Source organism: Quercus robur, chromosome 3, assembly GCF_932294415.1.
Source record: "Quercus robur chromosome 3, dhQueRobu3.1, whole genome shotgun sequence".
NCBI lineage: Eukaryota > Viridiplantae > Streptophyta > Magnoliopsida > Fagales > Fagaceae > Quercus > Quercus robur.
The window spans coordinates 49,624,320-49,650,677 of record NC_065536.1 but is presented as its reverse complement, the minus strand read 5'-3'; the positions used below and the strand labels follow the sequence as shown (position 1 = coordinate 49,650,677).

At 34.8% G+C, this 26,358-nt stretch overlaps 2 protein-coding genes and 6 non-coding genes across 8 annotated transcripts; 1 reads left to right on the top strand and 7 right to left on the bottom strand.

Annotated features, from left to right (window-relative positions):
• Positions 1-2,930: 2,930 nt before the first annotated feature.
• Positions 2,931-3,547, top strand: LOC126719709 (uncharacterized). Its single transcript, XM_050422235.1, has 2 exons — positions 2,931-2,944; positions 3,353-3,547. Exons 1-2 carry the CDS (start codon positions 2,931-2,933, stop codon positions 3,456-3,458), a joined length of 120 nt encoding a protein of 39 aa, XP_050278192.1. The 3' UTR covers positions 3,459-3,547.
• LOC126720143 (U4 spliceosomal RNA) lies at positions 3,361-3,511 on the bottom strand. The gene has a single exon (XR_007653298.1). It is a non-coding gene; the product is annotated as a U4 spliceosomal RNA (small nuclear RNA).
• A 3,597-nt stretch (positions 3,548-7,144) lies between the features above and the next one.
• On the bottom strand, positions 7,145-10,917 carry LOC126718194 (60S ribosomal protein L17-2). Its single transcript, XM_050420286.1, has 7 exons — positions 10,761-10,917; positions 10,602-10,638; positions 10,411-10,451; positions 7,895-8,125; positions 7,711-7,813; positions 7,558-7,625; positions 7,145-7,435 (listed from the first exon to the last, which is right to left on the bottom strand). The coding sequence occupies exons 1-7, from the start codon at positions 10,761-10,763 to the stop codon at positions 7,367-7,369; spliced, it is 552 nt and encodes a 183-aa protein (XP_050276243.1). The 5' UTR covers positions 10,764-10,917; the 3' UTR covers positions 7,145-7,366.
• On the bottom strand, positions 8,292-8,420 carry LOC126720121 (small nucleolar RNA snoR74). The gene has a single exon (XR_007653275.1). It is a non-coding gene; the product is annotated as a small nucleolar RNA snoR74 (small nucleolar RNA).
• Positions 8,942-9,071, bottom strand: LOC126720118 (small nucleolar RNA snoR74). Its single transcript, XR_007653272.1, has one exon. It is a non-coding gene; the product is annotated as a small nucleolar RNA snoR74 (small nucleolar RNA).
• LOC126720119 (small nucleolar RNA snoR74) lies at positions 9,233-9,362 on the bottom strand. Its single transcript, XR_007653273.1, has one exon. It is a non-coding gene; the product is annotated as a small nucleolar RNA snoR74 (small nucleolar RNA).
• LOC126720116 (small nucleolar RNA snoR74) lies at positions 9,496-9,625 on the bottom strand. The gene has a single exon (XR_007653271.1). It is a non-coding gene; the product is annotated as a small nucleolar RNA snoR74 (small nucleolar RNA).
• On the bottom strand, positions 9,795-9,924 carry LOC126720115 (small nucleolar RNA snoR74). Its single transcript, XR_007653270.1, has one exon. It is a non-coding gene; the product is annotated as a small nucleolar RNA snoR74 (small nucleolar RNA).
• Positions 10,918-26,358: the final 15,441 nt, after the last annotated feature.

The window sequence follows — 26,358 nt, the reverse complement described above, 5'->3', positions numbered from 1 at the left end:
CCGGCCCAAGTTGAATTACAGTTGGACCGGTCTCAACTCCCTTACTCAGAAACATTCGGGCCTATTACCGCAGGAGGCAACCCAGCCCAACGCACAATACGCAAAAAAAGGCCCCTACACACGATTAGCAATTTGAAAACTAACAGGAGAGCAGTAGTGTTTAAATTTAAGGGACATGGATGAAAAGTTATAGCGATAGTTTTATTATATGAAAAATAAAGAAGAACTTTTATAATTAAAAAAAAGAAGAAGAATTGTTATAAAAAATAATAAATAAAGAAGAATTGATTTGGAAAAAAAAAAAAAAAAAGGGAGTATGAGTAAGGGAAACTTGAATTCAAAAGAGAAAAAAGAAAAGGAAAAAAAAAAGAAAAGAGATAACGAAAAAAAGAGTGAAAAAAATAAAATAAAATAACCCACTTAGGGAAATTGTTAGACATGGGTTTAAAAAAAATGAAATAGATAACCAAAAAAAAAAAAAAAAAAAATTAAAGGGTAAACCTTAATAACAGGGTAGATAACTTTTTTTTTTTTTTTCATTAGGTTTTCTAATTTAATTTTTAAAAAGAAGTTAAGAAAATAGTTTAAATAAATTGTAATATATATCTATTTAGTTTTTTTTTTTTGGATAAACTTGAGGATGTTTAAAAAAAAAAATTGATTTGAAGATAACTTTTTTTAAAAGGAAAAAAATAATAACAAAGGTATAGTTACTTTAAAGAAGTGGGTTAGTGGGAGAGTGATCTTATTTTGTAGGAAATGTTTTAGGTGAGAGTTAAAGATATATTTTTACTTTGTTATCCTCAAGTTTTGCCCCTACTTAAACATAGGCTGTAGGGGTATTTTGAAACACAAAAAAATCCGGTCCAAACAGGTGCAACCCCTTAAATAGTAGTATAGATAAAAGTGGGTCAAGTTATTATTGTTTTTTTTTTTTGGGAGAATAGGGGGAGATCAAGTTGAGCTAAAATTCCTTCTAAAAAAAAAAAGTTGAGCTAAAATTGAATATTCAAAATAAGTATTGAATTAAATCTTTTTTTTTTTTTTTTGAGAAAGAGTATTGAATTAAATCTATGTACTACTTATAATATATAATTGAAACATAATCAAACATTATAACTATCCAATTGTCATGATAATTCATAAGGTTGCAATCACTAAAAATACTGAAAATATAACATTATAAATTGATTTACATCACATAAGTTGTAACTGTGGGGCCAGGGAACTTATGATCCGGTCCACGCTCTACTAGGGCCCAGGGCTCGTGCCGAGGAGGGTATTTGCCGAGGACGAATGGGGAAAGGCCAAAATGTCGGGGACACAGCCGAGGATGACCTTGTCCTCGGCACTCCAAGACTTCAAAGGGAAGAGCAACATCTCGTTGAGGGCTGCCCCCAAAAAGCCCCCTGAAGGAGATGCGAGTAGAATGGGGCCCACGTGGGGGTACGATACGAAACTGGTTCAGGGTAAATGCGTCCCCTTCGCATTAAATGCACCCGCCAACATCCTGACCATGTTAATGAGAAAAGACACCTGGACAAGGTGACTTCGATCATCGCAACTAACAAAAAGTAAGGAGGGACAGCTGATGGGACGGGTACTGGAGTAGGCACCTGCTTGATCAACAAGTGGAGGACTAAGATCAACCAAGAAGGGCTATATAATGTGAAGGTTGATGCACCAAGAAAGAGGCTGGGAAAAAAGGTCAAGAACCAGAGCCTCCCAGATCGCCTCAAGGAGAAAGATTCCTCGAGCGAACACGGCCTAATTCGGTACGAACAAGATGACTAACCCTCACCCGGTGACCAAGACCTAGTCTTTCAAACCCACGCTCTACAAATAATATTGTTTGAGCCCTCTTTTCGTACGAGCCCAATGTTATCTTGGGGTCGTTACGAATCGAGTCCTTACAGTAACTATTCAAAAAATTATTAAAAACCAAAATACCCCTTTGTTATTGATAATCTAGTTTTGTGTAAATAAATTAATAATATGTCTCTTTTATTATTTTAAATGTAAAATTTAGATACCTAAAGTATGAAATCCAACCTTTACCCACCCTTAATGGGTTTAAAAAAAACTCAAACCCTAACTTAGGCTTGGATTGATTCGAAAAACCCACAAAACTCCGATTTATTACCATACGTCCATACCTATGTAATTGGAAGGATGAACCCCACATAAACTGTATTGGGTATAGAAATAATTATAATTTTTATAGAGTTTTTTTTTGGCATTTCTTTCTCTAGTAGAGACACCTTGATCATTATTTGAATTAAATTAACCATACTTATTTTTAAAAAAATCATGAAAAATTAGATTAACTTTTCAAGGAGCTTCCTCTTTGTGGAAGAAAGTCGAGCTTAATTCAGGTGTGTTAATGGTATGATGCTTGGCCAATGGTGGCAGCTTGGGATTTGAAAGGTAGTAGCAAGATAACTTGAATGTGATCTTGATTTAGTGATGTGGTGGCATCGTAAAGGTGACATGGATGTTGGGTTTCTTGGCTGACAACTTTGGAGTTGATTGGGTGTGATTTCTTAATTGATTTTTTATTTTTTATTTATTTTTTATAAACATGTGGATTCTTAATTGATGGTTGGGGGTTTCAATATGATTGGCAAAAGTGAAGTGAGTAAAGGTGCTATATTTTGGGTTTATCTAGAGAATTTAGCTTGAGTCTAGTATTCCAATGCATTGAATCTGATACGATAAGAACAAATGATCAATTTTGAACACTTGTCTCATTTAGTGCACTCGACAAAAGTAAAAAGAGTTGGTTGGTTTTGGTCATTGTATATGATTTGACGGTTTGGAGTTGATTTAACGGTTTGGAGTCATTCTTGACTAGGCATGAGTTTGATTTGGGCAATGAGCCTTGATTTGGTTTTGGGGTGTAGTTTTGGTTGGGGGTTCACTTTAGGCACATGAGTTTGACTAGGTAATTTGAAATGTAAAACTATAAAAGGCTTTATTTAAGAATCGGTTTTTGTCATGAATTATTCTCCCTATGTTGGAATAATAATTTTATGTATGTGTTATTCTTTATGGCGTACAAATCCTGTAACAATATGTATGTAATTATGAATGTATCCGATGTACACTGGTTTTGCTCGTGGTGGTTGAGTTGTTGTCACTATCTATACTCATAGAGTGAATCTAAACAAATTTCTTTCGTATATTGAAATTTTTTAATTTTCCCTTTTTACATTTTAGTTACTTCTAGAGAATATTACATTCTTATTTTCCCACCATAGGCTATTTTAGCGCATTTAGAAATATAATAGATTTTATATAATTTAATTATATATGTGAAAATCTATATAAAACAGTATAAATATTGAACTAGAGTTGTAGGGCTTTACCCCAAAGGGAGCCCTTCCAGAAATTCTCGAAGGCCTAAGCTGAACTTAGGCCTAAGAGGGGGTTTGGAAATAGTTTTCAACCAGCAATAGACGCGCCTCGGTTAGAACCTCACTAGCTGCGTCATTGCCCCAAGCGCAAAGATGAAGTGCTCTTTCCGCCTCCCTCTCATTTTATAATCAATTAGGCCTCGCGCTCTTCTCTCCGCTATCGATGTGGGAGGCCTCGCATCACTATTACTTTTGGGCGCTTTCACATTCAGCCACGCGTTTTACTTTTTATGCATCAAAGGATTCAAAGCTGAGAATTTAGACAACCTAATCCCAGGCTCTTGTTTTCAGGTGCTTCAGACTAAATCAAGATTTTAGCTTTAGCTTTCCTGGTTATTGAATTAACTCAGTTTAAGTATTCTTATCTCTTTGTTTTTCCCCTTTGTTTCCAAGATTTTTTTTATTTTTATTATTATTAATGAAACGGCCCTTAATGAATGTTTAGGATAAGAAGGATCTAAATAAAAGGGGTCCACCATGTTTCAAGTCCATGCGCTAGGAGTAGCTGGTATTTTCAGCTGGAAATATAAGGAAGAGAATATTGTAACTTAGAAATCGTTGTTAACATCAAAAGCATGAAGCATCATTTTTCTGCGTTTCTTCTATAGAACCTTATACCTCCCAGGCTCCCACACAGCTTTATAGAAGCTCTCTCCTTTTCAAATCTGAACTGCCTTGTCCTTCTCTCTCCGGCGTTGCTTCACTGTTTATCCTTCGGCTTTGTATTTCCTTTCTCTTCTCCACTATTTTGACAATTGCACTTGTTCCTTTTGCTGGATAAATTTTCTTATTCATATCCTCCAGTGGCAAACTAGCATGTCCTTTTACGTGACACAGAGAACTGGTTAGAGGGAAGTTGAGGAAAATAGGCATTACAAAGAGCTAGCGGCCAATTGCCTTTCCACGCAATGGCAACTCCTACCCACACCTTCACCCGTGGTTCCTAGAAATTTGACCTAAAAAATACATGAATTACGAAGATAAATGTTTCGATATTGAATAGACCAATCATCACACAGACTTTAAGAAAACACTTATATAGTTTTGGAGTAGTGCTCCGGAATCATGTAAGATATATAGTTTTGGAGTAGTACTTCGGAACCATGTAAGAATTGCCCCAAATTTTAAAAGGATAAAAAACTGTTCAATGACACAATACTAGAATATTAATTTTTAAAAAAAATTATTATTATAGGTAAATGATATATCTAACTCTATTTTTAGAACTTAAAAAATTAGAACTCGAGAAAGTGATCTAATCAGGAAGAGAAGAGATGTTTATAAGCCCATCCCATTTATAATGAGTAGCCCAACCGGTAATATTGTGGGCCAAATAATTAATAAGTTTGGATACAATAACAAAAATCCCAACAGGATTGGGAACTAATGGAAGCCCAAACAGTAGGTTTGAAAGGAATAAGAAAATTTGGAGGTGAGGGTTGTTGGAGAGCCTCAATCACAGGTTTAGAATCACCTTCGAATAATACAAAAAGACAATTGATGATGAACTGATAACTTGAGAGCCAAAAGTGCTGCATGAACATCACCAATCTAGGAATCAGAGGGAGGCAACAAGGATGATTAAGCGAAGACTGCGGCAGCTATGGAGAAACCAAGTCTAATAGAGATATCAAAGTTAATCTTCATCCAGCCAAGAGGAGGAGGGATCCAAGAGGAAGCCAGGGTACGAACTTCATTGCAAACCAAGCTGCGAGGGGTTCGTAGTAGGATTTATTGATTGCCTAAGATGTATGTTTAGAGTTTGAAGAGGTATTTGGAAAAAAAATAAAAAAAATTGGTTTCGAACACTATCTATTGTTTATAAGAATAGAGGCAAACAATGTGAAAATTTGTCTTTCCTTGTCTGGTATTTTCAAAGATCTAGATGGATATATCAAGCATTTCACAATATCATTTGTATTCATATATCCTAACTTTGAAAGGTTGATGGGCCAAGCTGTGAAATAACATGTGGCGAGAGTGTATGAGCAATGTAATAATGAGATGCTCAAGTGTGGTGATTGCAAAGTGCACAGCTAAGATCACCTTAAGGCCATCTCCTATTCAAGGCCTCCTTGGTGAGGGTAATGCAATTTTCCATAGAAGCATTTTAAATCTCTCATGGATCTTTTGGGTAGTGGTGTTTAAATATCGATATTCAAAATGATGTGAAAATTGTATTTAAAAAGTATTGTAAAAACATGTGTAGGTATTCATAATGAGAAATATGTGTTTAGTATCATGTTTCTAATAACATATTTTTGAGAGTGAAAAAACATAATTGTATTTGGTACGTGTATGTGTTTTTTTTTTTTTTTTTTAAGTGATGGCTCACTAAATTGTACAATAAAAATATATTATTTAATTTAAGGAGAGAGAAAACTCCCTCTACTTACCGTTGATTTATCTTTAGTTTCCGCATACTCTTTTTTGTTCATTTGTCTCTATTCTCTTCTCTTTGTTTCTCTCAACACTATTATAAACTAGTTAAATCTCAATGAACAAGTTGAAGAGAAAAGCAACTCATAGTGACTACATGATTGAAGCTGAAGAAGATCTTTTATATGAAAGTTCCATGTATAATAAGCTATGGCTGAGGAATTATAAGGATTAATGAGGATTAGGCAAGCAGAGGGGAAGTTAGGGAAGATCTAAGAATTTATGTGATTTGAGAGAAAGCTGGTTCTTGGTGTTAAATGGATTTGAGAGAAGTAGTGATCAAGGAGTATGAATGAATTTGAAGAATTTAAGAGGAGTTATGAGGTAGCATCCAAACTTAAAAGAGAAGTTGAGAGAGAGAGAGAGAGAGAGAGAGAGGAGCGTAAGAGGAGTTTAAAGGGACTCTGTTGGCTGGGTTGGATTATTGGGTAGGTAGGGTTTTGTAGAATGTGATGGACAGTGTTGCCATCAAAAGTCTGTGAAATAAAGGAAGACGTCCCAAGCTTGATCCATGGGGGTATTTAGAATTTAGATACCTAATTATTGTTCCTTGGAAATACAGCTAGCCTGATACTCCAAAACAATTATTGAGAACTAGTCTTGTGCCATACGCACTTTGCACTTGTAATGAAATATATATATATATATATATATATATTTTTTTTTAACTTGTGTTTTAATTATATATATATATAATTTTCATTTTGAAAATCTAATTTATAAATAAATAAAACAATTTAAAAATCAACAAAAGAATAATACTACTTTTTAAACAATATTTTAGTGAAGTTAAAATTATATTTTTACTAGATTGTCCATTAATTTTGTCTTTATTTAAACATAAAGATGTAGGGACATTTTTGAACAAAAAAATAAAAAACCCAAACAAGAAAAACCCCTTAAATGGTAACATAAATAAAACATAAAACATAAAACATAAAAATAAATCAAATAATAACTTCAACTTTTTTTACAAAACTTTTTTATTTTCATTTTTGTTTTATTAAGTAATTTATTTTTATTCATATAAAACAACATATATCCTTTTATGTCGTTATTGTTATTTTATTTTGTATTATGCAAATTAATTTTATGGGTAAATTAACACGTCAAGTTGTTCTCCAAGAATCCTTTATAAATATTTGATGAAATGGTACGATGAACCAGCTGTGGTAAAACACATAGGGCAAATAAAGATAAGTACAACAAATTAACGAAATTTGACCACTAAACAACCAAAAATTGCAACGATGGCCATGGATAAAATGCATCTAATAAAAAAAACAATGTATATAAACTCCTGCATTCTTAGGCTTCCAATCACAAAATCTTCAAGAAAAATTTCACTTAAAGACTAAATATAGTTTGAAAAAAACAACAAGCCGTCCAAATAATCTAAATAACAGCTCATTCTATACGACAAGCAACAAAACTCCCCATTGACAGGCAAAAGGGCAGCAGCAAGAAACTCGAGATGGCCATTCAATTATCAGTTCTACAACACCAGCCACTCAAGACGAAGCACCACTACGTAAAGCATGAGACTTCTTTGATTTGCTAGTTGTCAACTGGGACTCGGGCTGCAAAACAAACCAAAGGTAAATAAGCAAGTACGACTAGTAACGAACTCAATAATTCCAATACTACGACAGCACATCATTACTTTTTTGACATTAAACTTGATACAGTAAGGATGAATTACCTCTTTCTTCACAGGTTCTTCCTTCTCGGACAAAACCAGCTCAATGTGGCAAGGAGACGACATGTAGGCTGCCAAAGAAAAAAGATCCTAACTCAATTATCAAGATAGAAGTAGATAAGCCAGAAAACAAAGTTGAATGCATTTATAACATACGGTTGATTCTTCCATGAGCACGGTAGGTACGACGCCGTTGCTTCTGTGCTTGGTTCACTTGAATGTGAGAGACGAAGAGTGAATCAACATCCAAACCCTTCACCTGGAAGATTTAAAAACAAAACTATAAGATAACAGTAAGGATTACCAAGACAATACAAGCAAATAACCAGAAGAAACTTACTTCAGCATTACTCTCTGCATTCTTGAGCAAATCTAGAATGAATTTAGCAGACTTAACAGGCCAGCGTCCTTGTCCATTAGAGTGTCTGTTCTTTGCCTGAGCAGTACGTCCAACACCACGACAGAAGCGTCTAAAGGGGATGGCCTGTTTGTGGGCCAGAACATCCTCCAAATACCTCTTGGCCTTTACCAATGGCAACTTCCTGATGGCAAATGCTGTCTCTCTAGTGTTCTACAAGGACATTAAATAGACAAACTCTTTTAAGATAAGCACCATAATAAATGAGCAGATACATGAGAAAGATAAAAATAATATATTCAATTAAGCTTAAAAAAAGGACCAATCATCATTGCAACATTAACTGTACACAGCAGAGCTAATAGCAAATTTTCAAAATATATGTAGCATCATTTACTGAACCATCAGCAACCAAAAACTACATAGGTTCACCCAATAACAATGCAACTAATTTTCCTGAAATTTACGAGAACCCTCTTCACAAAAGGCAAAAGGGCACTGCTTTTTTAATCAGGTTCCAGAAAGAACAAAGGAATTATCAATATATACTTCATCAAATACGTTCAAAAAGAAGCAAAATCAGAGCAATGCAGAGACACGAGGCATAAAGCCCAGAACCTTCAAATCCTCACCACCTTGATTTCATTCTTCAAAAATAGGGAAAAAAAGTGTGCCAAAGAGAACCCTAAAGTACCAAAACTAAGTGCTAAACTTAATCGTTAACCAGTTTTTTTTAATGAATAATTGACTCAGTAACTCCAATTAATAATTCATAAAGAGGGATAATTCCAAGTTATTCCTTAACAAGCAATTTCATAGCAAGACAAGTATCCCTCAACTCTCCCGAACAAGCTCACCACAGGAATCAATACAAACCCAACCAGATCCTTCAGATGTTGCATCAATTACTGAAACTTTAGTCACATGCGGAAACCGAGGCTCACTTGAGAAAAGTGCAACTGATTTCCCAGACAATCACTTTAAACCAATTGATAGGCTTAAAGACTTATAGAACTAATGTAATATAAGAAATGTTTCATCATTTACTGAACCTTCGGTCACAAAAAACAAACAGAGGTTCACCCAAAAACAATGAAACTTGATATCCCTGACATTTACGAGAGGCCCGTTCACACAGGCAACAGGTCCCTGCTTTTTTAATCAGGTGTAGCAACCAAAGACACTCATTGGAGACAGTTGCATAGGCAACAGATCTTCACTCAATATTCTCATACAGTTCAAAAATCAAATCTAAAAATGACACCTAGTATACAAATTCAAGCTCAAAATCTTAAAATAGCTTCAAGAACCAAATATAGTAAATATTCCATCATTTACTGAACCTTCAATCACAAACAACAAACAGAGGTTCACCCAATAACAATGAAGCTTGATTTCCCTGACATTTACAAGAGCCCCGTTCACACAGGCAACAGATCCCTGCTTTTTTAATCAGGTATAGCAACCAAAGACACTCACTGGGGATAATTTGGATAGGCAACATATTCACTTTATATTCTTGTCTAGCCTAGCATACGCATCAAACTTAAAATCCTAAAATAGCTTCAAGAACCAGATATAGTAAATGTTACATCATTTACTGAACCTTCAGTCACAAACAACAAACAGAGGTTCACCCAATAACAATGAAACTTAATTTCCCTGACATTTACGAGAGGCCTATTCACATAGGCAACAGGTCCCTGCTTTTTTAATCAGGTACAGCAACCAAAGACACAAACCAGCGATAAGTCACATCATCAACAGATTTTCACTCAATATTCAATATTCTCATCAAGATCTAAAATCAAATTTAAAAATGAAACCTAGCATATGCATTCAAGCTCAAAATCCTAAAATAGGTTCAAGAGCCAAATATAGAAAATGTTCCATCATTTACTGAACCTTCAGCCACAAACAACAAACGGAGGTTCACCCAATAACGATGAAACTTGATTTCCCTGACATTTACGAGAGGCCTGTTCACATAGGCAACAGACCCCTGCTTTTTTAATCAGGTTACCCGACAACCAAAGAAAATGTAAAAGACATCAAACAAAAAAGCAATTTCAACAATGTTTAGCATACTCTAAAACAACCTTACATCAAACTCAATAAAGCCACTACTCTCACTAAGATCATGATTTGTAATTCAATACACAAATTAATTGGTTCATTTACATTAGCTATTAGCTGGTTATTATCAACAATTTACACAATCGACGATGATATTCTGAGCATTTAGACATTACTTCCCAATACATTTTCTTTCAAATTCATTGAAATTTCATATACTGATTCTTGAATACCTACTATGTTATAACATTCAAGTGGCATTTTCTCAGATTATATGCGTGTGAAACATGTTCCTTCTATCTCTCCAAGCAAACCAAACACTATAAAACAACATAGATTTATGTTTCCCTCATAAATAGACACTTAATATTAATACTAAACGAACTAAAATTTGAAGATGAGGCAGTAACAGATTATAGTACCTTGAAATGAACCCTAAGGTCTGAACCCCTGGCCTTGCAGGCTGCAATAAAACAAAACATAAATCAAACAATCAGATCCAAACAACAAACGGTGAAACAAAAATCTAAATGGTTTTGTCAATAAATAAAGAGACAGGGAAATGAAAAAGCTTAAGAAACTGAGAAGTGTAAAATGAAAATGTCGAACTTACATTTGGTGGGATTGTCGGGTTCTCTGGAGTACTTCACCTGAAAAAAACCAAAAAAAATCAATGAGATTTATGTTAAGTTTAGAAGAGACTGAGAGGAAGAGAAAATTTTGTAGCATTTGAGGAAAAGAGATTTGAGAAAAGGAAAAACGTATTGGATACCATGGCGGCTGATCTGTGCGCCTCTGAGTGAAGCTCTTGGAATTGTTTAGATGGGTTAGCTCTTGCAGAGGAAGAGAAAGAAAGAGGAGGCGTTAAGAGTCTTATTATAGAGGGTGAAATATGAAACCCTAGTCCTCCTCCTAAAACCTAATGCCGTGGTGGCCTTTATTTGGGCCTTTATTTGGGCCCAGATGTGACTAACTATCTGGGCCTAAAGTGTTCGCACCTACCAAATATTGTTTCGGACCAAAAGCTCACTTAATTGATCTTAGCCCTGCTTTTTCTTTTAATTAGGACCCTTTCTTTATTCATAAACTTCCTACTTCGACTTCTATAAAGTTTCTTTCCTCTTCTTTGCTACAGCTGATAAAAATCATTGTTTTGAACCAAACCTATGATATGTGGAAAGCCTATTTTCAAGTATTTATTGGCGTATTTTTTTTTCTTCTTTCTAGAGTGGAGATAGTTGCACGTAATGATAGATCATGGCCATATTATTAAAAAAAAAAAAAAAAAAAAAAAAAAAAAAAAAAAAACAAACAAACTTATAAGAGCACTAATATTGGGGGTGCAAACCCCAATTGCTATTTGTTGATGTCCATTTTTTGTAAATCCATACCCAAAGGCCCATACGAAAGAAAGCCCAATGAAAAGCAAGGCCTAAAGACTCACTAAGAAGACCAAAGAGCAATAGAGGTCCAAAGAAAGAAATGCAAGGGAAAGTGATTTGCAGTAGAATACAGTTTTGCCGCAGAATACAGTTCTCCAGCAGAATGGCTTTAGCAGATAAAGACGGATTGGGCCCAAGACCCTTTTGATCCAGCCAACATTATTTAGCCCACAAAGGCCCAAATCCTTTTGTATAAAAGGATAGGTGTGAAAACTAATATGAAAAAGCATGATGAAAAGAAACAAGGAACAACAGGAAGTGTCAGCAGCAGGAAACATGTGAAGAAAAGAAAAGCCAAACTAAAGGAAATGACAAACATAGCAAGAAACGTATGAAGAAATAAGACAGAGACATGCAGCAAAACAAAACAAAACTAATTTGCTACGGCAGAAACGACGTGGGAATGAAAGATGACAAAAATAGAAAATAGTGAAACAAGCACACAAGGGCTGGAGCATCACTAACATGTACCCAGTCAATATAAGGGAGGAGGGCCCACGGTCAAGGGGATTTAGAGTGTGTGGTTTGGTGGTGGGGGGAAAAGGGGTTTATATTTGGTTTTCAACCATAACTTCTTTTGGGAATATATCCTGTTGGGATGATATCTTACCCAAAAGTAGTAAATGGTTGAGACTATTTGATGCATGCCATAGAGCTAAGTAATGAGATAGCCCAATCTTTATCCATTTGAACCTAAAGTTAGAGGTATATAGCAAGAAAAAACAAAAGGGTATTTTGTCACGAAATGAGTAGTGGTGCAGCAAATGTATTCTGAGTAGAGGTAGTGGCCGGGCAACTAATGGGTTGGTGTGCATACTGAAGGAATGCCCACAACAAGCCAAAAACAGTTGGTGAAGCCTTATGGGTAAAATAGAGAAATCCTATTGAATCTGTTCGTTATAAAAGGAGGAGGTAGCCATGGATGTAAAGGGGGAAGCATCTAAGGGGGGAAGCACCTAAGGGAGGCACTTAGAAAGAGAGAGTCACCTAGAGATAGAGACCCAAGAAAAGAAAAGATCAAAGGGGGAACAACTCATAGCAAGAGAGTAGTAAGAAACTAAGAGTAAAAGAACAGAGAGAAAGAAAGAAAAAAAGTGGTAAAACGAAGAGAGAAAACATTACAGGAATAGGGGCATGCATCAATAGACCATCTTTTCCCTCTCTTTTAGCAAACCTACTCTTTGAAATCCCCTAAAAGTAGTAGTCAGTAGCCATTTAGGCCTATTCTTCAAAATGCATAACTTTGATAGCAAAAGCCTATGACAAGGTTGTTCAAGTTGGGGTTTGGGTTCCTTCTTGGTTTACTTTTTCTATGGGGAGATTCAATATTTGATTTTGATTGCAAATATATTTTGTTTTACTCTTTAGAACTTATAACTATTGTATTTAGTTATTCTACTATAGCACATTTTATATTACGTTTACTGCATCAGTTGTCCTGCTGTGGTATCTTTATTTGCTGTACTAGTTATTCTGCTATAGCACCTTTTTATTATATTTACCATGTTAGCTATTATACTAGCTAAACCTTTTCCGCTGAAGTTTTCTTATTTCTTTGTTATTATGTGTTTTACTTTTGACACGAACTAATCATTATCCTGCCATAAGTATATATACATTACATTGTATCTCATGTTCTGCAAAATATATTTTATATATGTATATATGAATACGTATAAGTACATATACGAATATAAGTATGTATATATTTGAGAATATGCTAACCCATGTAAACTAACATTTGCTTGATTGGTTATTTTTTTGAGTTTTAGATTTATTTATGTGCAGGAAGTAGAAAAGTATTTCTGCAGTAAAAAATGAAAAGTAGTCATTCACGTTGCAAAAAAGTGCAGAAAGTTTTACTACACAGTAGAAGGTGTTATTGCATAGCAGAAAGTTTTACTGTACAGCAGAAGATTTTACTGCACAGCAGAAGGTTTTACTGCACAGTAGAAAGTTTTATTGCACAGCAAAAAGTTTTACCGCAAAACAGAAAAGTTAGTCCCATGGCAGAAACTGGAGAAATTTCCTTCTATGGCAGAAACAGAGGTTAAGCTCACTTTGCAACGTCTTTCCTTGGACTTGGACTCAATGTTTGCGCATAAACTAGTAGTGGCAGAATGGTACTTTGGAGCTTATTCTGCAGAGCGCCAGACCCAACTTCCTTCTTAGAAAAAGCCTAGACTAAGCATTGTCCAATAACATAAAGACGCGTGTCTAAGGTACAAGAAACGTAAAAAGAACCCTCAACACTATTTTACCACTTAGACCCTTAAAATCATGCAACATTCGAGTATGGAAACCCAAATTTTTTTTCATCCTTAGAGCACTAGCATCCAGAGATGCAAAATTAAAAAAAAAAAAAAGAAAAAAAAAAAACCTATTTTGCATCATTAGATACCACTTTATCTATTTTACCAACTCATTTTACAATATACCCAATATCTCAGTGCTTATTTTTATATACAACTCAATAAAATAATATAAACTACCAAATAAAATAATATAAACACTACTTTATCTCTCCTCTCTCTTCCTCTTTATCTCTCCTTTTCTCATCCACTCCCATCACCCAAACCTAAACCCAGCTCCTCCACCACCCACTAGCCAAACCCAAATCAATCCAACCACTGAAACTATCAACAACCACACCACTACCACTCTACGATCATCAAACACCACTGGAATCTGCCACAAACTTATCCACCACCCACCACAAACCCAAAACAACAAATCCATCCACCACTCCAATACCAACCACAAACCCATCGAAACAAATCATAACAATCACATCACCACACCCAAATCGAAATAAATCGGAATAACCACATACCCACACCCAAATTGGAACAAATCAAAACGGCTATATACCCATACCCATACCCAAATCAAAACATCCATATACCCATACCAAAATCAGAACAACTATACCCATACAATGGACAACCATTGCCAATCTATGAAGGCTAGGTATATGGTTTGCTTTGTTAAACTGTAAAAGACACACAAAAATTAAATGGCTGTGCAATTTGTAATGTGAATTGCTTTCTTTCTTTTGCTAATATATGGATTAGCAGAAAGCAAGTAGCAACATCACCGGCTATTGCACTACTTGGTTGTATAGATAGGTGTGAAAATGTTTCAATACCATATCTGTTTGGAATTAGACTTGATTGCTACATGGTCAACTGGTTCGAAAATGTTTGCAATAAAAAAAAAATCAAGGAACCAAAAGAGAGAGAGAGATGAGACAAAAAGGGAGGAGAGATAGGAGAAAAGAAGAACAAGGAGACAAGAAGAGGGAGGCAACAATGTATGTACCCATGAGACTTATGCAATGTCTTCATTGAGTGTCACTTGTTCTACAATAAGTCATTTTTACTGTGCTTCAGAAGGGCATTTATGTACCCATGAGACTTGTATCTTGCAAACAAGTTTGAAACTTAGTAACTTTGGAAGGAGATTTCTGGTTTGTAGCCAATTTAAGGTAAGCAGCAATTTTTTATTTCTTTTTGATTTGAATTGTATGTTAATGGTTAATAGTGATGGATTGTGAACTGTAAAAAAACATGTTCTAAACTTTGTGGGTGTAAAATCAATTCTCAGATTAGTCCCAAACGTGGTTTCTTTCAGTGGGTGGATACCCATACTTGTAAACGTGGGAATGAAACTGCCCCACTTGTCATTTAAAGGATTAATATGCTTGAGAATGAACTGCAGCTTGCAACTTAGAGGGAAAGGTCAGCTAGGGAAATGAAAGAAAAAGCTATTGAGAGGGAAAGAAAAGCTCACGAACTGTATGTAGAAGTTAGGGAGAAAGCAATGAGGGCAAGAGAGAATGAGAGATTGTGCAAGCTTGCACTAGTGGTGTTATGGGGATTCTTATGTTTGTAATGTTGGTTTTGTGTTTTGCCTTAATCAACAAACAGAGTTAAGAGATTGAGTCTAGCATGATGGTTGTGTGTTTGTAATGTTGTTTGTTTGTAAGTTGAATGCTCAGATGGTCATTTTGTAAGTTATTTTGTAATATAACAACTTTGTTAATAGAACCACTTGATTTGGTTGTTGGTAATATATTGTTGGTATTTGTAAATTGATGACACTCAACTAACATAACCACAAAAGGTAAATTTTGTTAGAAAAATATTTTGGAGTGAATAAGAAATTGACTTTTAATGTGTCAACTTGAATATGATATTGAAGTGGTGAGAATCCTTGAGTCTTACATAGGAAATGATAGAGAATATGAGTTTATATGCTCATGGGTTGGACATTGGGTTGGACTTTAGGCATGTGTGGACTAGGCCCTCTTGTCCAAATAATAATAATATTTTATTATTTTATTTTGAGTCAGTAAATTTGTTTATAGCAGTTATTTCTGAATCAATGTGTCTGTTCAGTAACGTATATATTCATTGTCTCTCATTCATGAAAATAACTTTTGAGAAACTTTCCCAAAGAGAAAATATTTTGTGCATTAGCATTTGAGTCAAAGAGAGAGAAAGAGATATAGATTAGTTTGTAGAGCACTGACCTTGTGTGCTTTTTCTCTGTGCTATAGATCATTTTATCCTAGGAGGTAAACGTCCGTGAGTCTCAAAGAATCACAGATTGTGTGAGGGGTAAAATCTGCTTTAAGGAGATTGCGTCAAACACAAGACTTGATATGTATCATTCATCCTTCATGCATTTGGTCTGTGAATTTTTAATTATTTTGTAGATTTCTACTCATATATGCAGTATCTACTTATTGTTTTTGCTTATCATATTTATTTGTGTTATTGCTTATAATTAGGTTTGTATGTTGTTCCTTTTTGCACAATCACAAAAGAAAATTGTTAAATTATATACAAACATCTTAAAGCAAATTTTATGATTTCATAATTTATTTTTGTGATAGAGTTTGCGTTGATATAAAGTGGAATTTAAAAAAAAAAAAAAAATTTGACTGACGGTTTCAAAAGAACTTTTGTTTGGCCAGACTCTTGGACGTGTTGTTATTTTATAAATCATTGTAGATCTTTTTCAAAACTTATCCGTTTGGCTCTAGATTCAAAAACAATTTTGATTGAGTTCAATAATATAATTTTGTTGCCTATATTACATATACTTCTCTAGTGCCTTTTTATATATAAAAGGTTGTTTGCAAAAAGTTGTTTGTACCACTTATTCGGTTTGAAAATCTTAAAGGGTTTTGTTTATACTATTCATTTTGATTCGTTGATTTAAATTTATTAATAGCATAATATTTTATTATATTATTGGCTATTGATATATAAACAACTTTGAATCTTTGTGATTGTAGTGCTTGAATGTATCAGCATGAATCTTTGATATATTGTGCTAATTTTATTTTTATTTAATCTTTTAGATATTGTTTTGTTGGTATTGTGTGGTATACATGTATTGTAAACTACCAATTTGTGTCTTCTGATATTTCACAACAACATTGTTTGAAAGTTAATATTTATATATCTTTCTTAAACTTGGTTGGTTTTGAGGATTCAATTTGATTTTGTTTAACACAGATATCAAACAAAATTGTTGTGAATCTTGTTGTGGCTTAAACCAACATGAATCTTTCTATGGTGGGTTTTGAAGTGAACTTGGTAAGAGGAAATACCAAGGAATGGTGGGTGGACACTGGGGCTACTCGCTATGTATGCTCAAAAAAGAAAATGTTTTCTACATATAATCCTATGAGTGATGGAGAAAAAATTTTCATGGGTAATTCCTCAACCTCTAAGGTTGAAGGAAATGGAAAGGTTGTGCTAAAGATGACTATGGGCAAGTATCTTACTTTGAAGGATGTACTGCATGTGCCAGACATTCATAAAAACCCTGTATCTGGCTCATTATTAAGTAAGAATGGTTTTAAGTTGGTTTTTGAGTCTGATAAATTTTCACTCTTTAAGAGTGGAATGTATGTGGGCGAAGGATATTTGAGTAATGACTTGTTTAAGATGAATGTAATGATTGTATTTCCTATTATTGATAATAATAAGAGTATATCTTCTGTTTACATGGTTGAGTCATCTAATGTTTGGCATGGTAGATTGGGTCATGTTAGGGTGCGTTTGAATCGACTTCAAAGTAAATCCGGAAATGATTTTCCGGAAAATAGGTGTGTTTGGTTGGTCCGGAAAATTCTATTTTCCGGAAATTAAAATCCGTTGACTGAAAAAAAAAGGCTTTGACCACGGAAATGAATTTTCGTTCCTATATTCACTTCAAATGAATTCCGGAAAAAGGGAGAGAGCCAGCGCGCGTGAGGAAGGCGAGCTCCAGTCCAGTCTGATGATTGCCGGCGAACCCAGTCGAGCTCCAGTCCGCGCCGCCGATTGCTAAGCGTCGATCGCAATCTCGCCGTGTCGATCGCGATCGCGCTGTGCTTCGCGAGATCGCGATCTCGCCGCGTCGATCGCGATCGGCGCAGTGCTTCGCGAGATCGCGATCTCGCCGCGTCGATCGCGATCGCGCCGTGGATCGCGATCTCGGATCGCAATCGCGCCGTGGATCACGATCGACGGCGCGGTCGTCGGACTGAATTTGTCGCCGTGGATCGCGATTTTTTCCTGGGTTGTGGGTTGTGTTTTTCTGAATTTGTGTTTTCCTTTCTTTTCCAAACAACAGAAAATATTTTCCGGAAAATTTTTTGAAGTGCAACCAAACACCATGAAAACATTTTCCTTTTCCGGAAATTAGCATTTCCGGAAAATATGTATTTTCCGGAAAACGTTTTCCAGCAACCAAACACAGCCTTAATTATCATACTTTACATAGATTGATCAATTTAAAATCACTACCTAAATTTGAAATTGATTTTGATTATAAGTGTGAAACTTGTGTGGAAGCTAAGATGACCAGGGCATCTTTTGTATCAGTTGAAAGAAGAATTGAACCTCTAGATTTAATACATAGTAATGTATGTGACTTGAAATTTGTACAAACTAGAGGTGGTAAGAAATATTTCATCACTTTCATAGATGATTCCACTAGATGCTATGTGTACTTATTAAGGAGCAAGGATGAGGCAATTGAGACATTCATTCATTATAAGAATGAGGTTGAGAATCAATTCAACAAAAAGATTAAGGTTCTAAGGAGCGATAGAGGTGGGGAATATGAATCACCTTTTGGTGAGTTATGTTTACAGCATGGTATTGTTCATCAAACCACTATACCTTATTCATCTCAGCAAAATGGAGTTACTGAAAGGAAAAATAGAACCTTGAAGGATATGATGAATACGATGTTGATAAGTTCTCGTTTGCCGTAGAACTTGTGGGGGGGAGCTATTCTTTCCAACAATTATATTCTTAGTAAATTGCCTAGAAAGAAAACCAAAAAGACACCATATGAATTATGGAAAGGTAAAATGCATTCCTATCAATTCTTAAAGGTGTGGGGGTGTCTAGCAAAGGTGGCTATCCCTATTCCTAAAAGGATAAAGATAGGGTCAAATCAATGGATTGTGTTTTCATTGGTTATGCTCATAATAGCAATGCATATTGGTTTCTAATTCATAAATCTGACATTTCTGACATGAATGTGAATACTATTATTGAATCAAGGAAAGTAGTATTTTTTGAAGAAATATTTCCTTACAAATCCACACAAAAATAAGTTCTCTTAAGAGAAACTTTGAGTCTACGTATAGTACCTCTCATGATCAAGAGTTGATGGAAGAGAGGAATGAGGTTGAGCCTAGATGTAGTAAGAGGGTTAAAATGTCAAAACCGTTTGGTCCGAATTTTCTAACTTATATGTTAGAAGATGAACCTTAAAGTTTTAAGGAAGCTATCTCTATACCTAAGGCACATTTCTGGAAAGAAGCTATCAATAGTGAGATTGAATCTATCTTACAAAATCATACATGGGAACTAGTGGATCTTCCGCCAAGTTGTAAACCTCTATGTTATAAATGGATATTTAAGAGGAAATTGAAAGTTGATGGATTTATTGACAAGTACAAGGTAAAACTTGTTGTAAAGGGTTACAAACAAAATGAAGGTGTGGATTATTTTGACACATATTCACCTGTTACATGAACAACATCCATTTAGATGTTGATGGCTATTGCAGCGTTGCATAACCTAAAGATACATCAAATGGATGTAAAGACTGCATTCTTAAATGGTGAATTAAATGAGGAGATTTATAAGGAACAACTTAAGGGGTTCATTGTTCCTAGTCAAAAAAAGAAAGTGCGTAGGCTTGTTAAATCTCTTTATGGATTATAACAAGCTCCAAAGCAATGGCATGAGAAATTTGACAATGCAATGATGTCAAATGGGTTTAGAATCAATGAGTGTGACAAAAGTGTGTATATTAAATATACCGCAAGTGGCTATGTCATTGTGTGTCTCTATTTTGATGATATGCTTATTATAGGTAGCAATAATGATATCATTAAAGCTACGAAGAGAATGTTGACTAGTGAGTTCGACATGAAAGATTTAGGTGTTGTAGATACGATATTAGGAATGAAATTTTCTAGAAAATCTAATGGACTTGTCTTATCTCAATCACATTTGTTTAGAAAGTTCTTGAGAAATTCAGGAAATATGATGATAGTTTAGTGAGAACTCTGTAGATATAATTTACATCTAACTAAAAATAAAGGCAAGGAATATCTCAATTAGAGCATGCAAGAATAATAGGCAGTCTTATGTATATAATGAACTGCACAAGACTGGACATAGCGTATTCTGTTAGCAAGTTGAGTAGATACACTAGTAATCTAGGGGAAGACCATTGGAAGGCATTAGTTAGGGTTTTGAGGTATTTGAAATACACCCTAAACTATGGATTGCACTACACTCGGTATCCAGCTGTACTAGAAGGGTATAGTGATACTAATTGGATATCCGACACAAAAGACACAAAATCCACGAGTGGATATGTCTTTACCCTTGGTGGTGTGGCTATATCTTGAAAGTATTCTAAACAAACATGCATTGCTAGGTCCACAATGGAATCGGAATTTATCGCATTGGACAAAGTAGGAGAAGAAGTAGAGTGGCTTCATCATTTCCTGGACGATATGCCAATGTGGATGAAACCTGTGCTTTTTATTTGTATACATTGTGATAGCAAATCAGCTATTGGTAAGGTACAGAGTCATATGTACAATGGTAAGTCTTGACATATATGACGTAGACATAATACCGTGAGACAATTGCTCTCTAATGGAATTATTTTCATTGACTTCAAAAAGTCGAAAGAGAATATAGCAGATTCGTTAACGAAAGGCTTGAGTAGAGAGCAAGTAAACTACTCATCGAGGGGAATGGAGTTAAAACCTATGACCTAAAAGTCTCCGGGATGGCAACCCAACCTAGCTGACTGGAGATCCCAAGATCTAGGTTCAAAAGGACAACCAAATTATGGAGATTAGTTTTATTACTATGGAGATAACACCTTCTACTCATTCCTATGATGAAATAGTGATGCCTGTAAGCGATATTCAGGGTAAAATTTGCTTTTAATGATTCTTAATTCTTGGAAATCCAAGTGGGGTACATTAGGATATTCTTAAAAAGAGTCACCTATATAAGTGTGAAGTGGGCCGCTTCCATGAGAGTTTTAAGACTGAATTCTCTAGAGCACTTCATGAATATACCAGGATATGTTCAGTGTCGATATGAACAAAACCATAAGAATGAATTGTGTTCGAAAAGGAGCTGTGTGAATTCTATTGTCTTGGTATACACAAACGACTGAATAGTTCAAGACATCATGTTCACTGAATAGCTAGTATATCAAATAGTCTTTCACAAAGGAAAGTTCAACGCCAAAAGCTACTTCTCCTGATACAGTAACTTTTCTTCTACCTTCATTGTGTTTGCATTATCATTTGCATTGTGCTTTATCAACTTCCATTCATGTAGGGGATTGTTAGAAAAATATTATAGAATGAATAAGAAATTAACTCCTAATGTGTCAACTTGAACATGATATAGAAGTGGTGAGAATTCTTGAGTCCCATATAGGAAATGATAGAGAATATGAGTTTATATGCTCATGGGTTGGACATTGGGTTGGGCTTTAGGCATGTGTGGACTAGGCCTTCTTGTTCAAATAATAATAATATTTTATTATTTTATTTTTTGAGTCAGTAAATTTGTATACATTAGTTATTTCTAAAACAGTATGTCTGTTCAGTAACGTATATATTCATAGTCCCTTGTTAATGAAAAATAACTTTTGAGAAACTCTCCTAGAGAGAATATTTTGTGCATTAACATTTGAGTCAAAGAGAGAGAAGAGACATAGATTAGTTCGTAGAGCACAGACCTTGTGTGCTTCTTCTCCGTGTTGTAGATTATTTTATCTTGGGAGGCAAACGTCCGTGAGTCTCAAAGCATCACAGATTGTGTGAGGGGTGAAATCTGCTTTAAGGAGATTATGTCAAACACAAGACTTGATCTATATCATTCATCTTTCACGCATTTGGTCTATGAGTTTTTAATTATTTTGCAGATTTCTTCTTATATATGCAAAATCTATTTATTGTTTTTACCTATCATATCTATTTCTATTATTGCTTATAATTAGATCTGTATGTTGTTCATTTTCGCTCAATCACAAAAGTAAATTGTTGAAATATATCCAACAAATTTTGTCAGAGTGCAATACATACTAAGATAGTAACAATCTCAAGAAAGCAAAAATGTCAATAAGAATCAAGACAACACAATAATTCTGTTATAAATGGCACATGCCAAAACCAGTCACAACAATTCACAACCAAAATATTACAACCTTTCTACTAGGCATTCATTGTTTTTTGTATGCCACCTTGATAATAGGCTTACAACCAATATATAAATATTGTTTGACAAAAGACAAACATGCACATCTTCCAACCAAAGCGTAAAACATTATTTTTGGTACTTGATCATTTTAACTACTAATTACACTAGGTTTGTGGACCAAAAAAAAAAAAAAAAAAAAACATCTGGTCTAGTTTCCTTCTATTTTGCTAGTCTTGATATACTGGCATTCCTACCTATTAGTTGAAACTTGGCTAGTTTTGATGTACTGCCCTTTTTGCCTATTGGTTGAAATTTTGCTTCTCTTAATATATTGCCATTTCCTCTAGTATCCACAACAGAACCTTCACCATTTCTTTGACTAGCTACACCAGCCACACCAACAACACCACTTGTAGGCTACAAAATGAAGACCACAGTCAAGCCAATGTATGGTATAGCAAAAACAAAAATTATATAAATACAAGTTGCAATACCTGGGATGATGATGGTTAAGCCTGTTCAAGAATTCATCGGCGCCAACAAAACTGCCCGAAACCACGCTGATCCGACAGCTGAAAGCTCCACCGAAGGTTCCCGGTGCGATGATAGTAGGCTTTTTCCGTTACCGAAGTCGGCCGGTGCGGTGGTCGGCAGCAAGATCTGCAAACTGAAGAGAAACCGAACCGAACCGATATATATATTTAACTTATACATATATAATATATAATCATTCATCAGTTTTAAAATAAAAGAAATTGAGAGGGAGAGAGAGAGAGAGTACCAGTTTGGCATGAAATTGAGGTTTGAGAGAAGCAAAGGAAGAAGAAGGAAGTTAGAATGACGCCGTTTCATTTAATTTTTTTTTTCTTTAAATCTGATTCAAAACAACGCCGTTTTGGAACAATTTTAAAATTTTACTATCAGGTTCAAAACGGCGTCATTTTAGAGTCAGAATTTAAAAAAAAAGAAAAAAAAGAACGCTAAGAACGAGTGAACGACTAACGAGGTTGTCCTTATTAAAAGAAATTTTTGAATAAAAAAGTCAGGAGGAGTAGTCAAGAAATGTGTGTGTTAGGAGGAAAGTCTAAGACTTTGAGTGGTCTTGTCCAAGTAAGTGTCTCCCACTTGCATTTTTTGAAAAAAATATATTAAAAAAATAAAAAAAATTGTTGTGGCCGTATGGGTTAGTGTGTTACAGTCATGCCACTTGCGTTTTTTGAAAAAAAAAAAAATAATAAAAAAAAGGATACCTGTCATTGATAGAGTCAGTCGCTGTGCAAAATATTTTTTTCCTCTTATGATCTCAGCCACAGACGTCTTTCCTCCTACTCAGCTGCTCTCATTTCTCATCTTTACTCTTTAGACTTCTGCTACTCTCAAGACTGCAGAACTCAGTCATCATTCATCAGCTAGACAGCTGCCTTCATTTCTCTTCCAAACCCTGATCCCGCCGAACAAACATTAGTTTTTCCCTCTCAATCTCAGGCTCTCACCTAACCATTTTTCTCTTCTTTTTTTGCTCTTAGTCAGCCACATAATGTTTCTTCCAAACCCTAATCCTACTGAACAATTAGTAGTGTTTCCCTCTCAATCTCAGATTTTCAGGTTCCCATCAACCATTTTTCTCTTCTCTTTTACACTTAGCCACATATTTTTTTTTCCATACTCTAATCCTGCAGAACAAACAGTAGTTTTTCCCTCTCAAATTCTCAGTCTTAGGCTCCAACCTAACCTTCCCCTATTTAGGAACACAAGCTCTCAGTCTCTTTCTCAATACTCATCTCTGATTCTCAGTCTCACTTTCTCACAAAGAAAGACTTTCCTCTCAAGGTCTCATAAAATTCCTAATACCTAAGATAGTTAATCTCCTTTTCATCTCCGTTCTCCACTGTGGCTCTGCCACTATGTAGTTTTGTCTTTGGTAACCCTAACCCCTACTTTGTTTTAGTTTTATTTTATGGTCACTAAATGTTTCTTGTTGATTCTAATTTATTTATTTTTGGTTATTTTCTTGTAATTTCAAGGGTAATTTAAAAGATTCAGCTTTAGCCTAGTAAAGGAATAAATCTCAAAGGCTTAAACAGTTCCTGGGTATTTTCTCATACTATTTATATTTGTTTTGAGTTCATAATTTTTTATTTTTTTTTCTTTTTTGTTTGATTTTCTTTTAAGGATTATTTTTTATTTTATTTTCAGTTCACCATGTAAATGTTGTGTCAAACTTTCATGTTTGTGTTTGATTTTGCTTTTAGTTTTAGTGTTTTTTTTTAAAGGTTCACTCATGTTGTTTGCTGTTTGGTTTTGTTTCTAGGGTTCAAAGATTGTAAATTTATTTTTTGATCATCCTGTTGATTAATCATACTGTTGTGATTTTAGTTATATATATATATATATATATAATATTTCTTTTAAAGTTTCACTCATGTTGTTTGTTGTTTGATTTTGTTTTTAGGGTTCAAAGATTGTAAATTTATCTGTTGTGATTTTAGTTTATTATATTATGCTAATATGTTGTGATTTTAGCACTGAGAAAGCTACTTGTATAGTTTTTGTTTACTAGTATTTTATTGAAATTAGTGTATGACTACGTGTTTAAGTTAAAGGTTGCTTGCATAATTTATTTGTTGTTGATTCCTTAATTACTATGTATATGTGATTGTTATTTATATTGATGTAATTAGATCATGGCTGCTTGTGCTTCTTCTTCCACCCCCTCTACTAAGTCTACTCCTAGTTCATGTGTTGAGGCTAATCAACCAAATACACAATCTCCCATTCCACCATCAGGTGTTGCACCCCCTCAAACACAAATAGAAACTCAACAAGCTACTATTAATGATGGTAAAGAGCCTTCTAAGATATGGGACCATTTCTCTAAAATAGAGGGATGTGACCCCTTTACCCTAAGTCCCAGTGCAGTTATTGTAAAAAGAGTTATAATTGTCACCCAAAAAGAAATGGAACCTCTCCCATGTGGTCTCATATAAAATCTGGTTGTAAGAAGTACCCCTATAGGCGTGATAAAGGCCAAACCACTTTGAGTTACCAAAGTAAAAAAAAAAAAAAAAGGGGAGGGAGAGGGTGGTAATGAGTTGGTGTTAAGGAAGCTTAGGGTGGAAAGACTAAGGATGGCCTTGACAAGGATGATAATTGTTGATGAACTACCTTTTAGGTTTGTTGAGCATGGTGGGTTCATTGATTTTATGGCAGAGGTAGAGCCTAGGTTTAAAGTTCCCTCTCGGGTTACTATTGCAAGAGATTGTCTTAGAGTTTACATTAGGGAGAAGGAGAGTTTGAGAAAGGTTTTAATGGCTGGTCAAAGGGTGTGTTTGACAACTGATACTTGGACTTCAATCCAAAACCTTAATTACCTTTGTTTGACTGCACATTATATTGATGTTGATTGGGTTTATCATAAAAAGATTTTGAATTTCTGCCTAGTACTTGATCATAAGGGTGAGACCATTAGTAGGGTGGTTGAGTCTTGTTTTCTTCAATGGGGGATTGATAATATTTTTACAATTACTATTGATAATGCAAGTTCAAATGATGTGGCCATAGAATATCTTAGGAGGAAAACAAAGGATAGGGTGGGTAGTCTTTTGGGTTGTGAGTTCTTTCATATGCGTTGTTGTGCCCATATTTTGAATTTAATTGTGCAAGATGGGCCAAAGGACCTTAATGAGTTAATTGTTAAGGTTCGTAATGTAGTGATGTATGTGAAATCCTCTCCTAATAGATTTGAGAAGTTTAAGGCATGTGTTGAAAAAGAAAAATTCAAAGCAAAAGTTTGTTGTGCCTTGATGTGTCTACTAGGTGGAATTCAACATACTTGATGTTAGAAAGTGTACTAAAGTTTGTGGCTGCATTTGAAAGGATAGAGGAAGATGATGGGCATTTCCTTCGTTATTTTGAGGATCCATCTAGTGGTCCCCCTCGGTTTTTAGATTGGGAAAATGTAAGACTTTTTACAAAGTTTCTTGGTATGTTCTATGAGGCAACTTTAAGATTTTCTGGTTCTTTGTTTGTGACTACTAATGTGTATTTCCATGAGTTTGTTAGTCTTCAAGACCAGTTAAATCAATTGTGTAATGGTAGGGGTGATCCTTTGTTAAAGGGTATGACACAAAGAATGAAATTGAAGTATGATAAGTATTGGGGAAGTGTT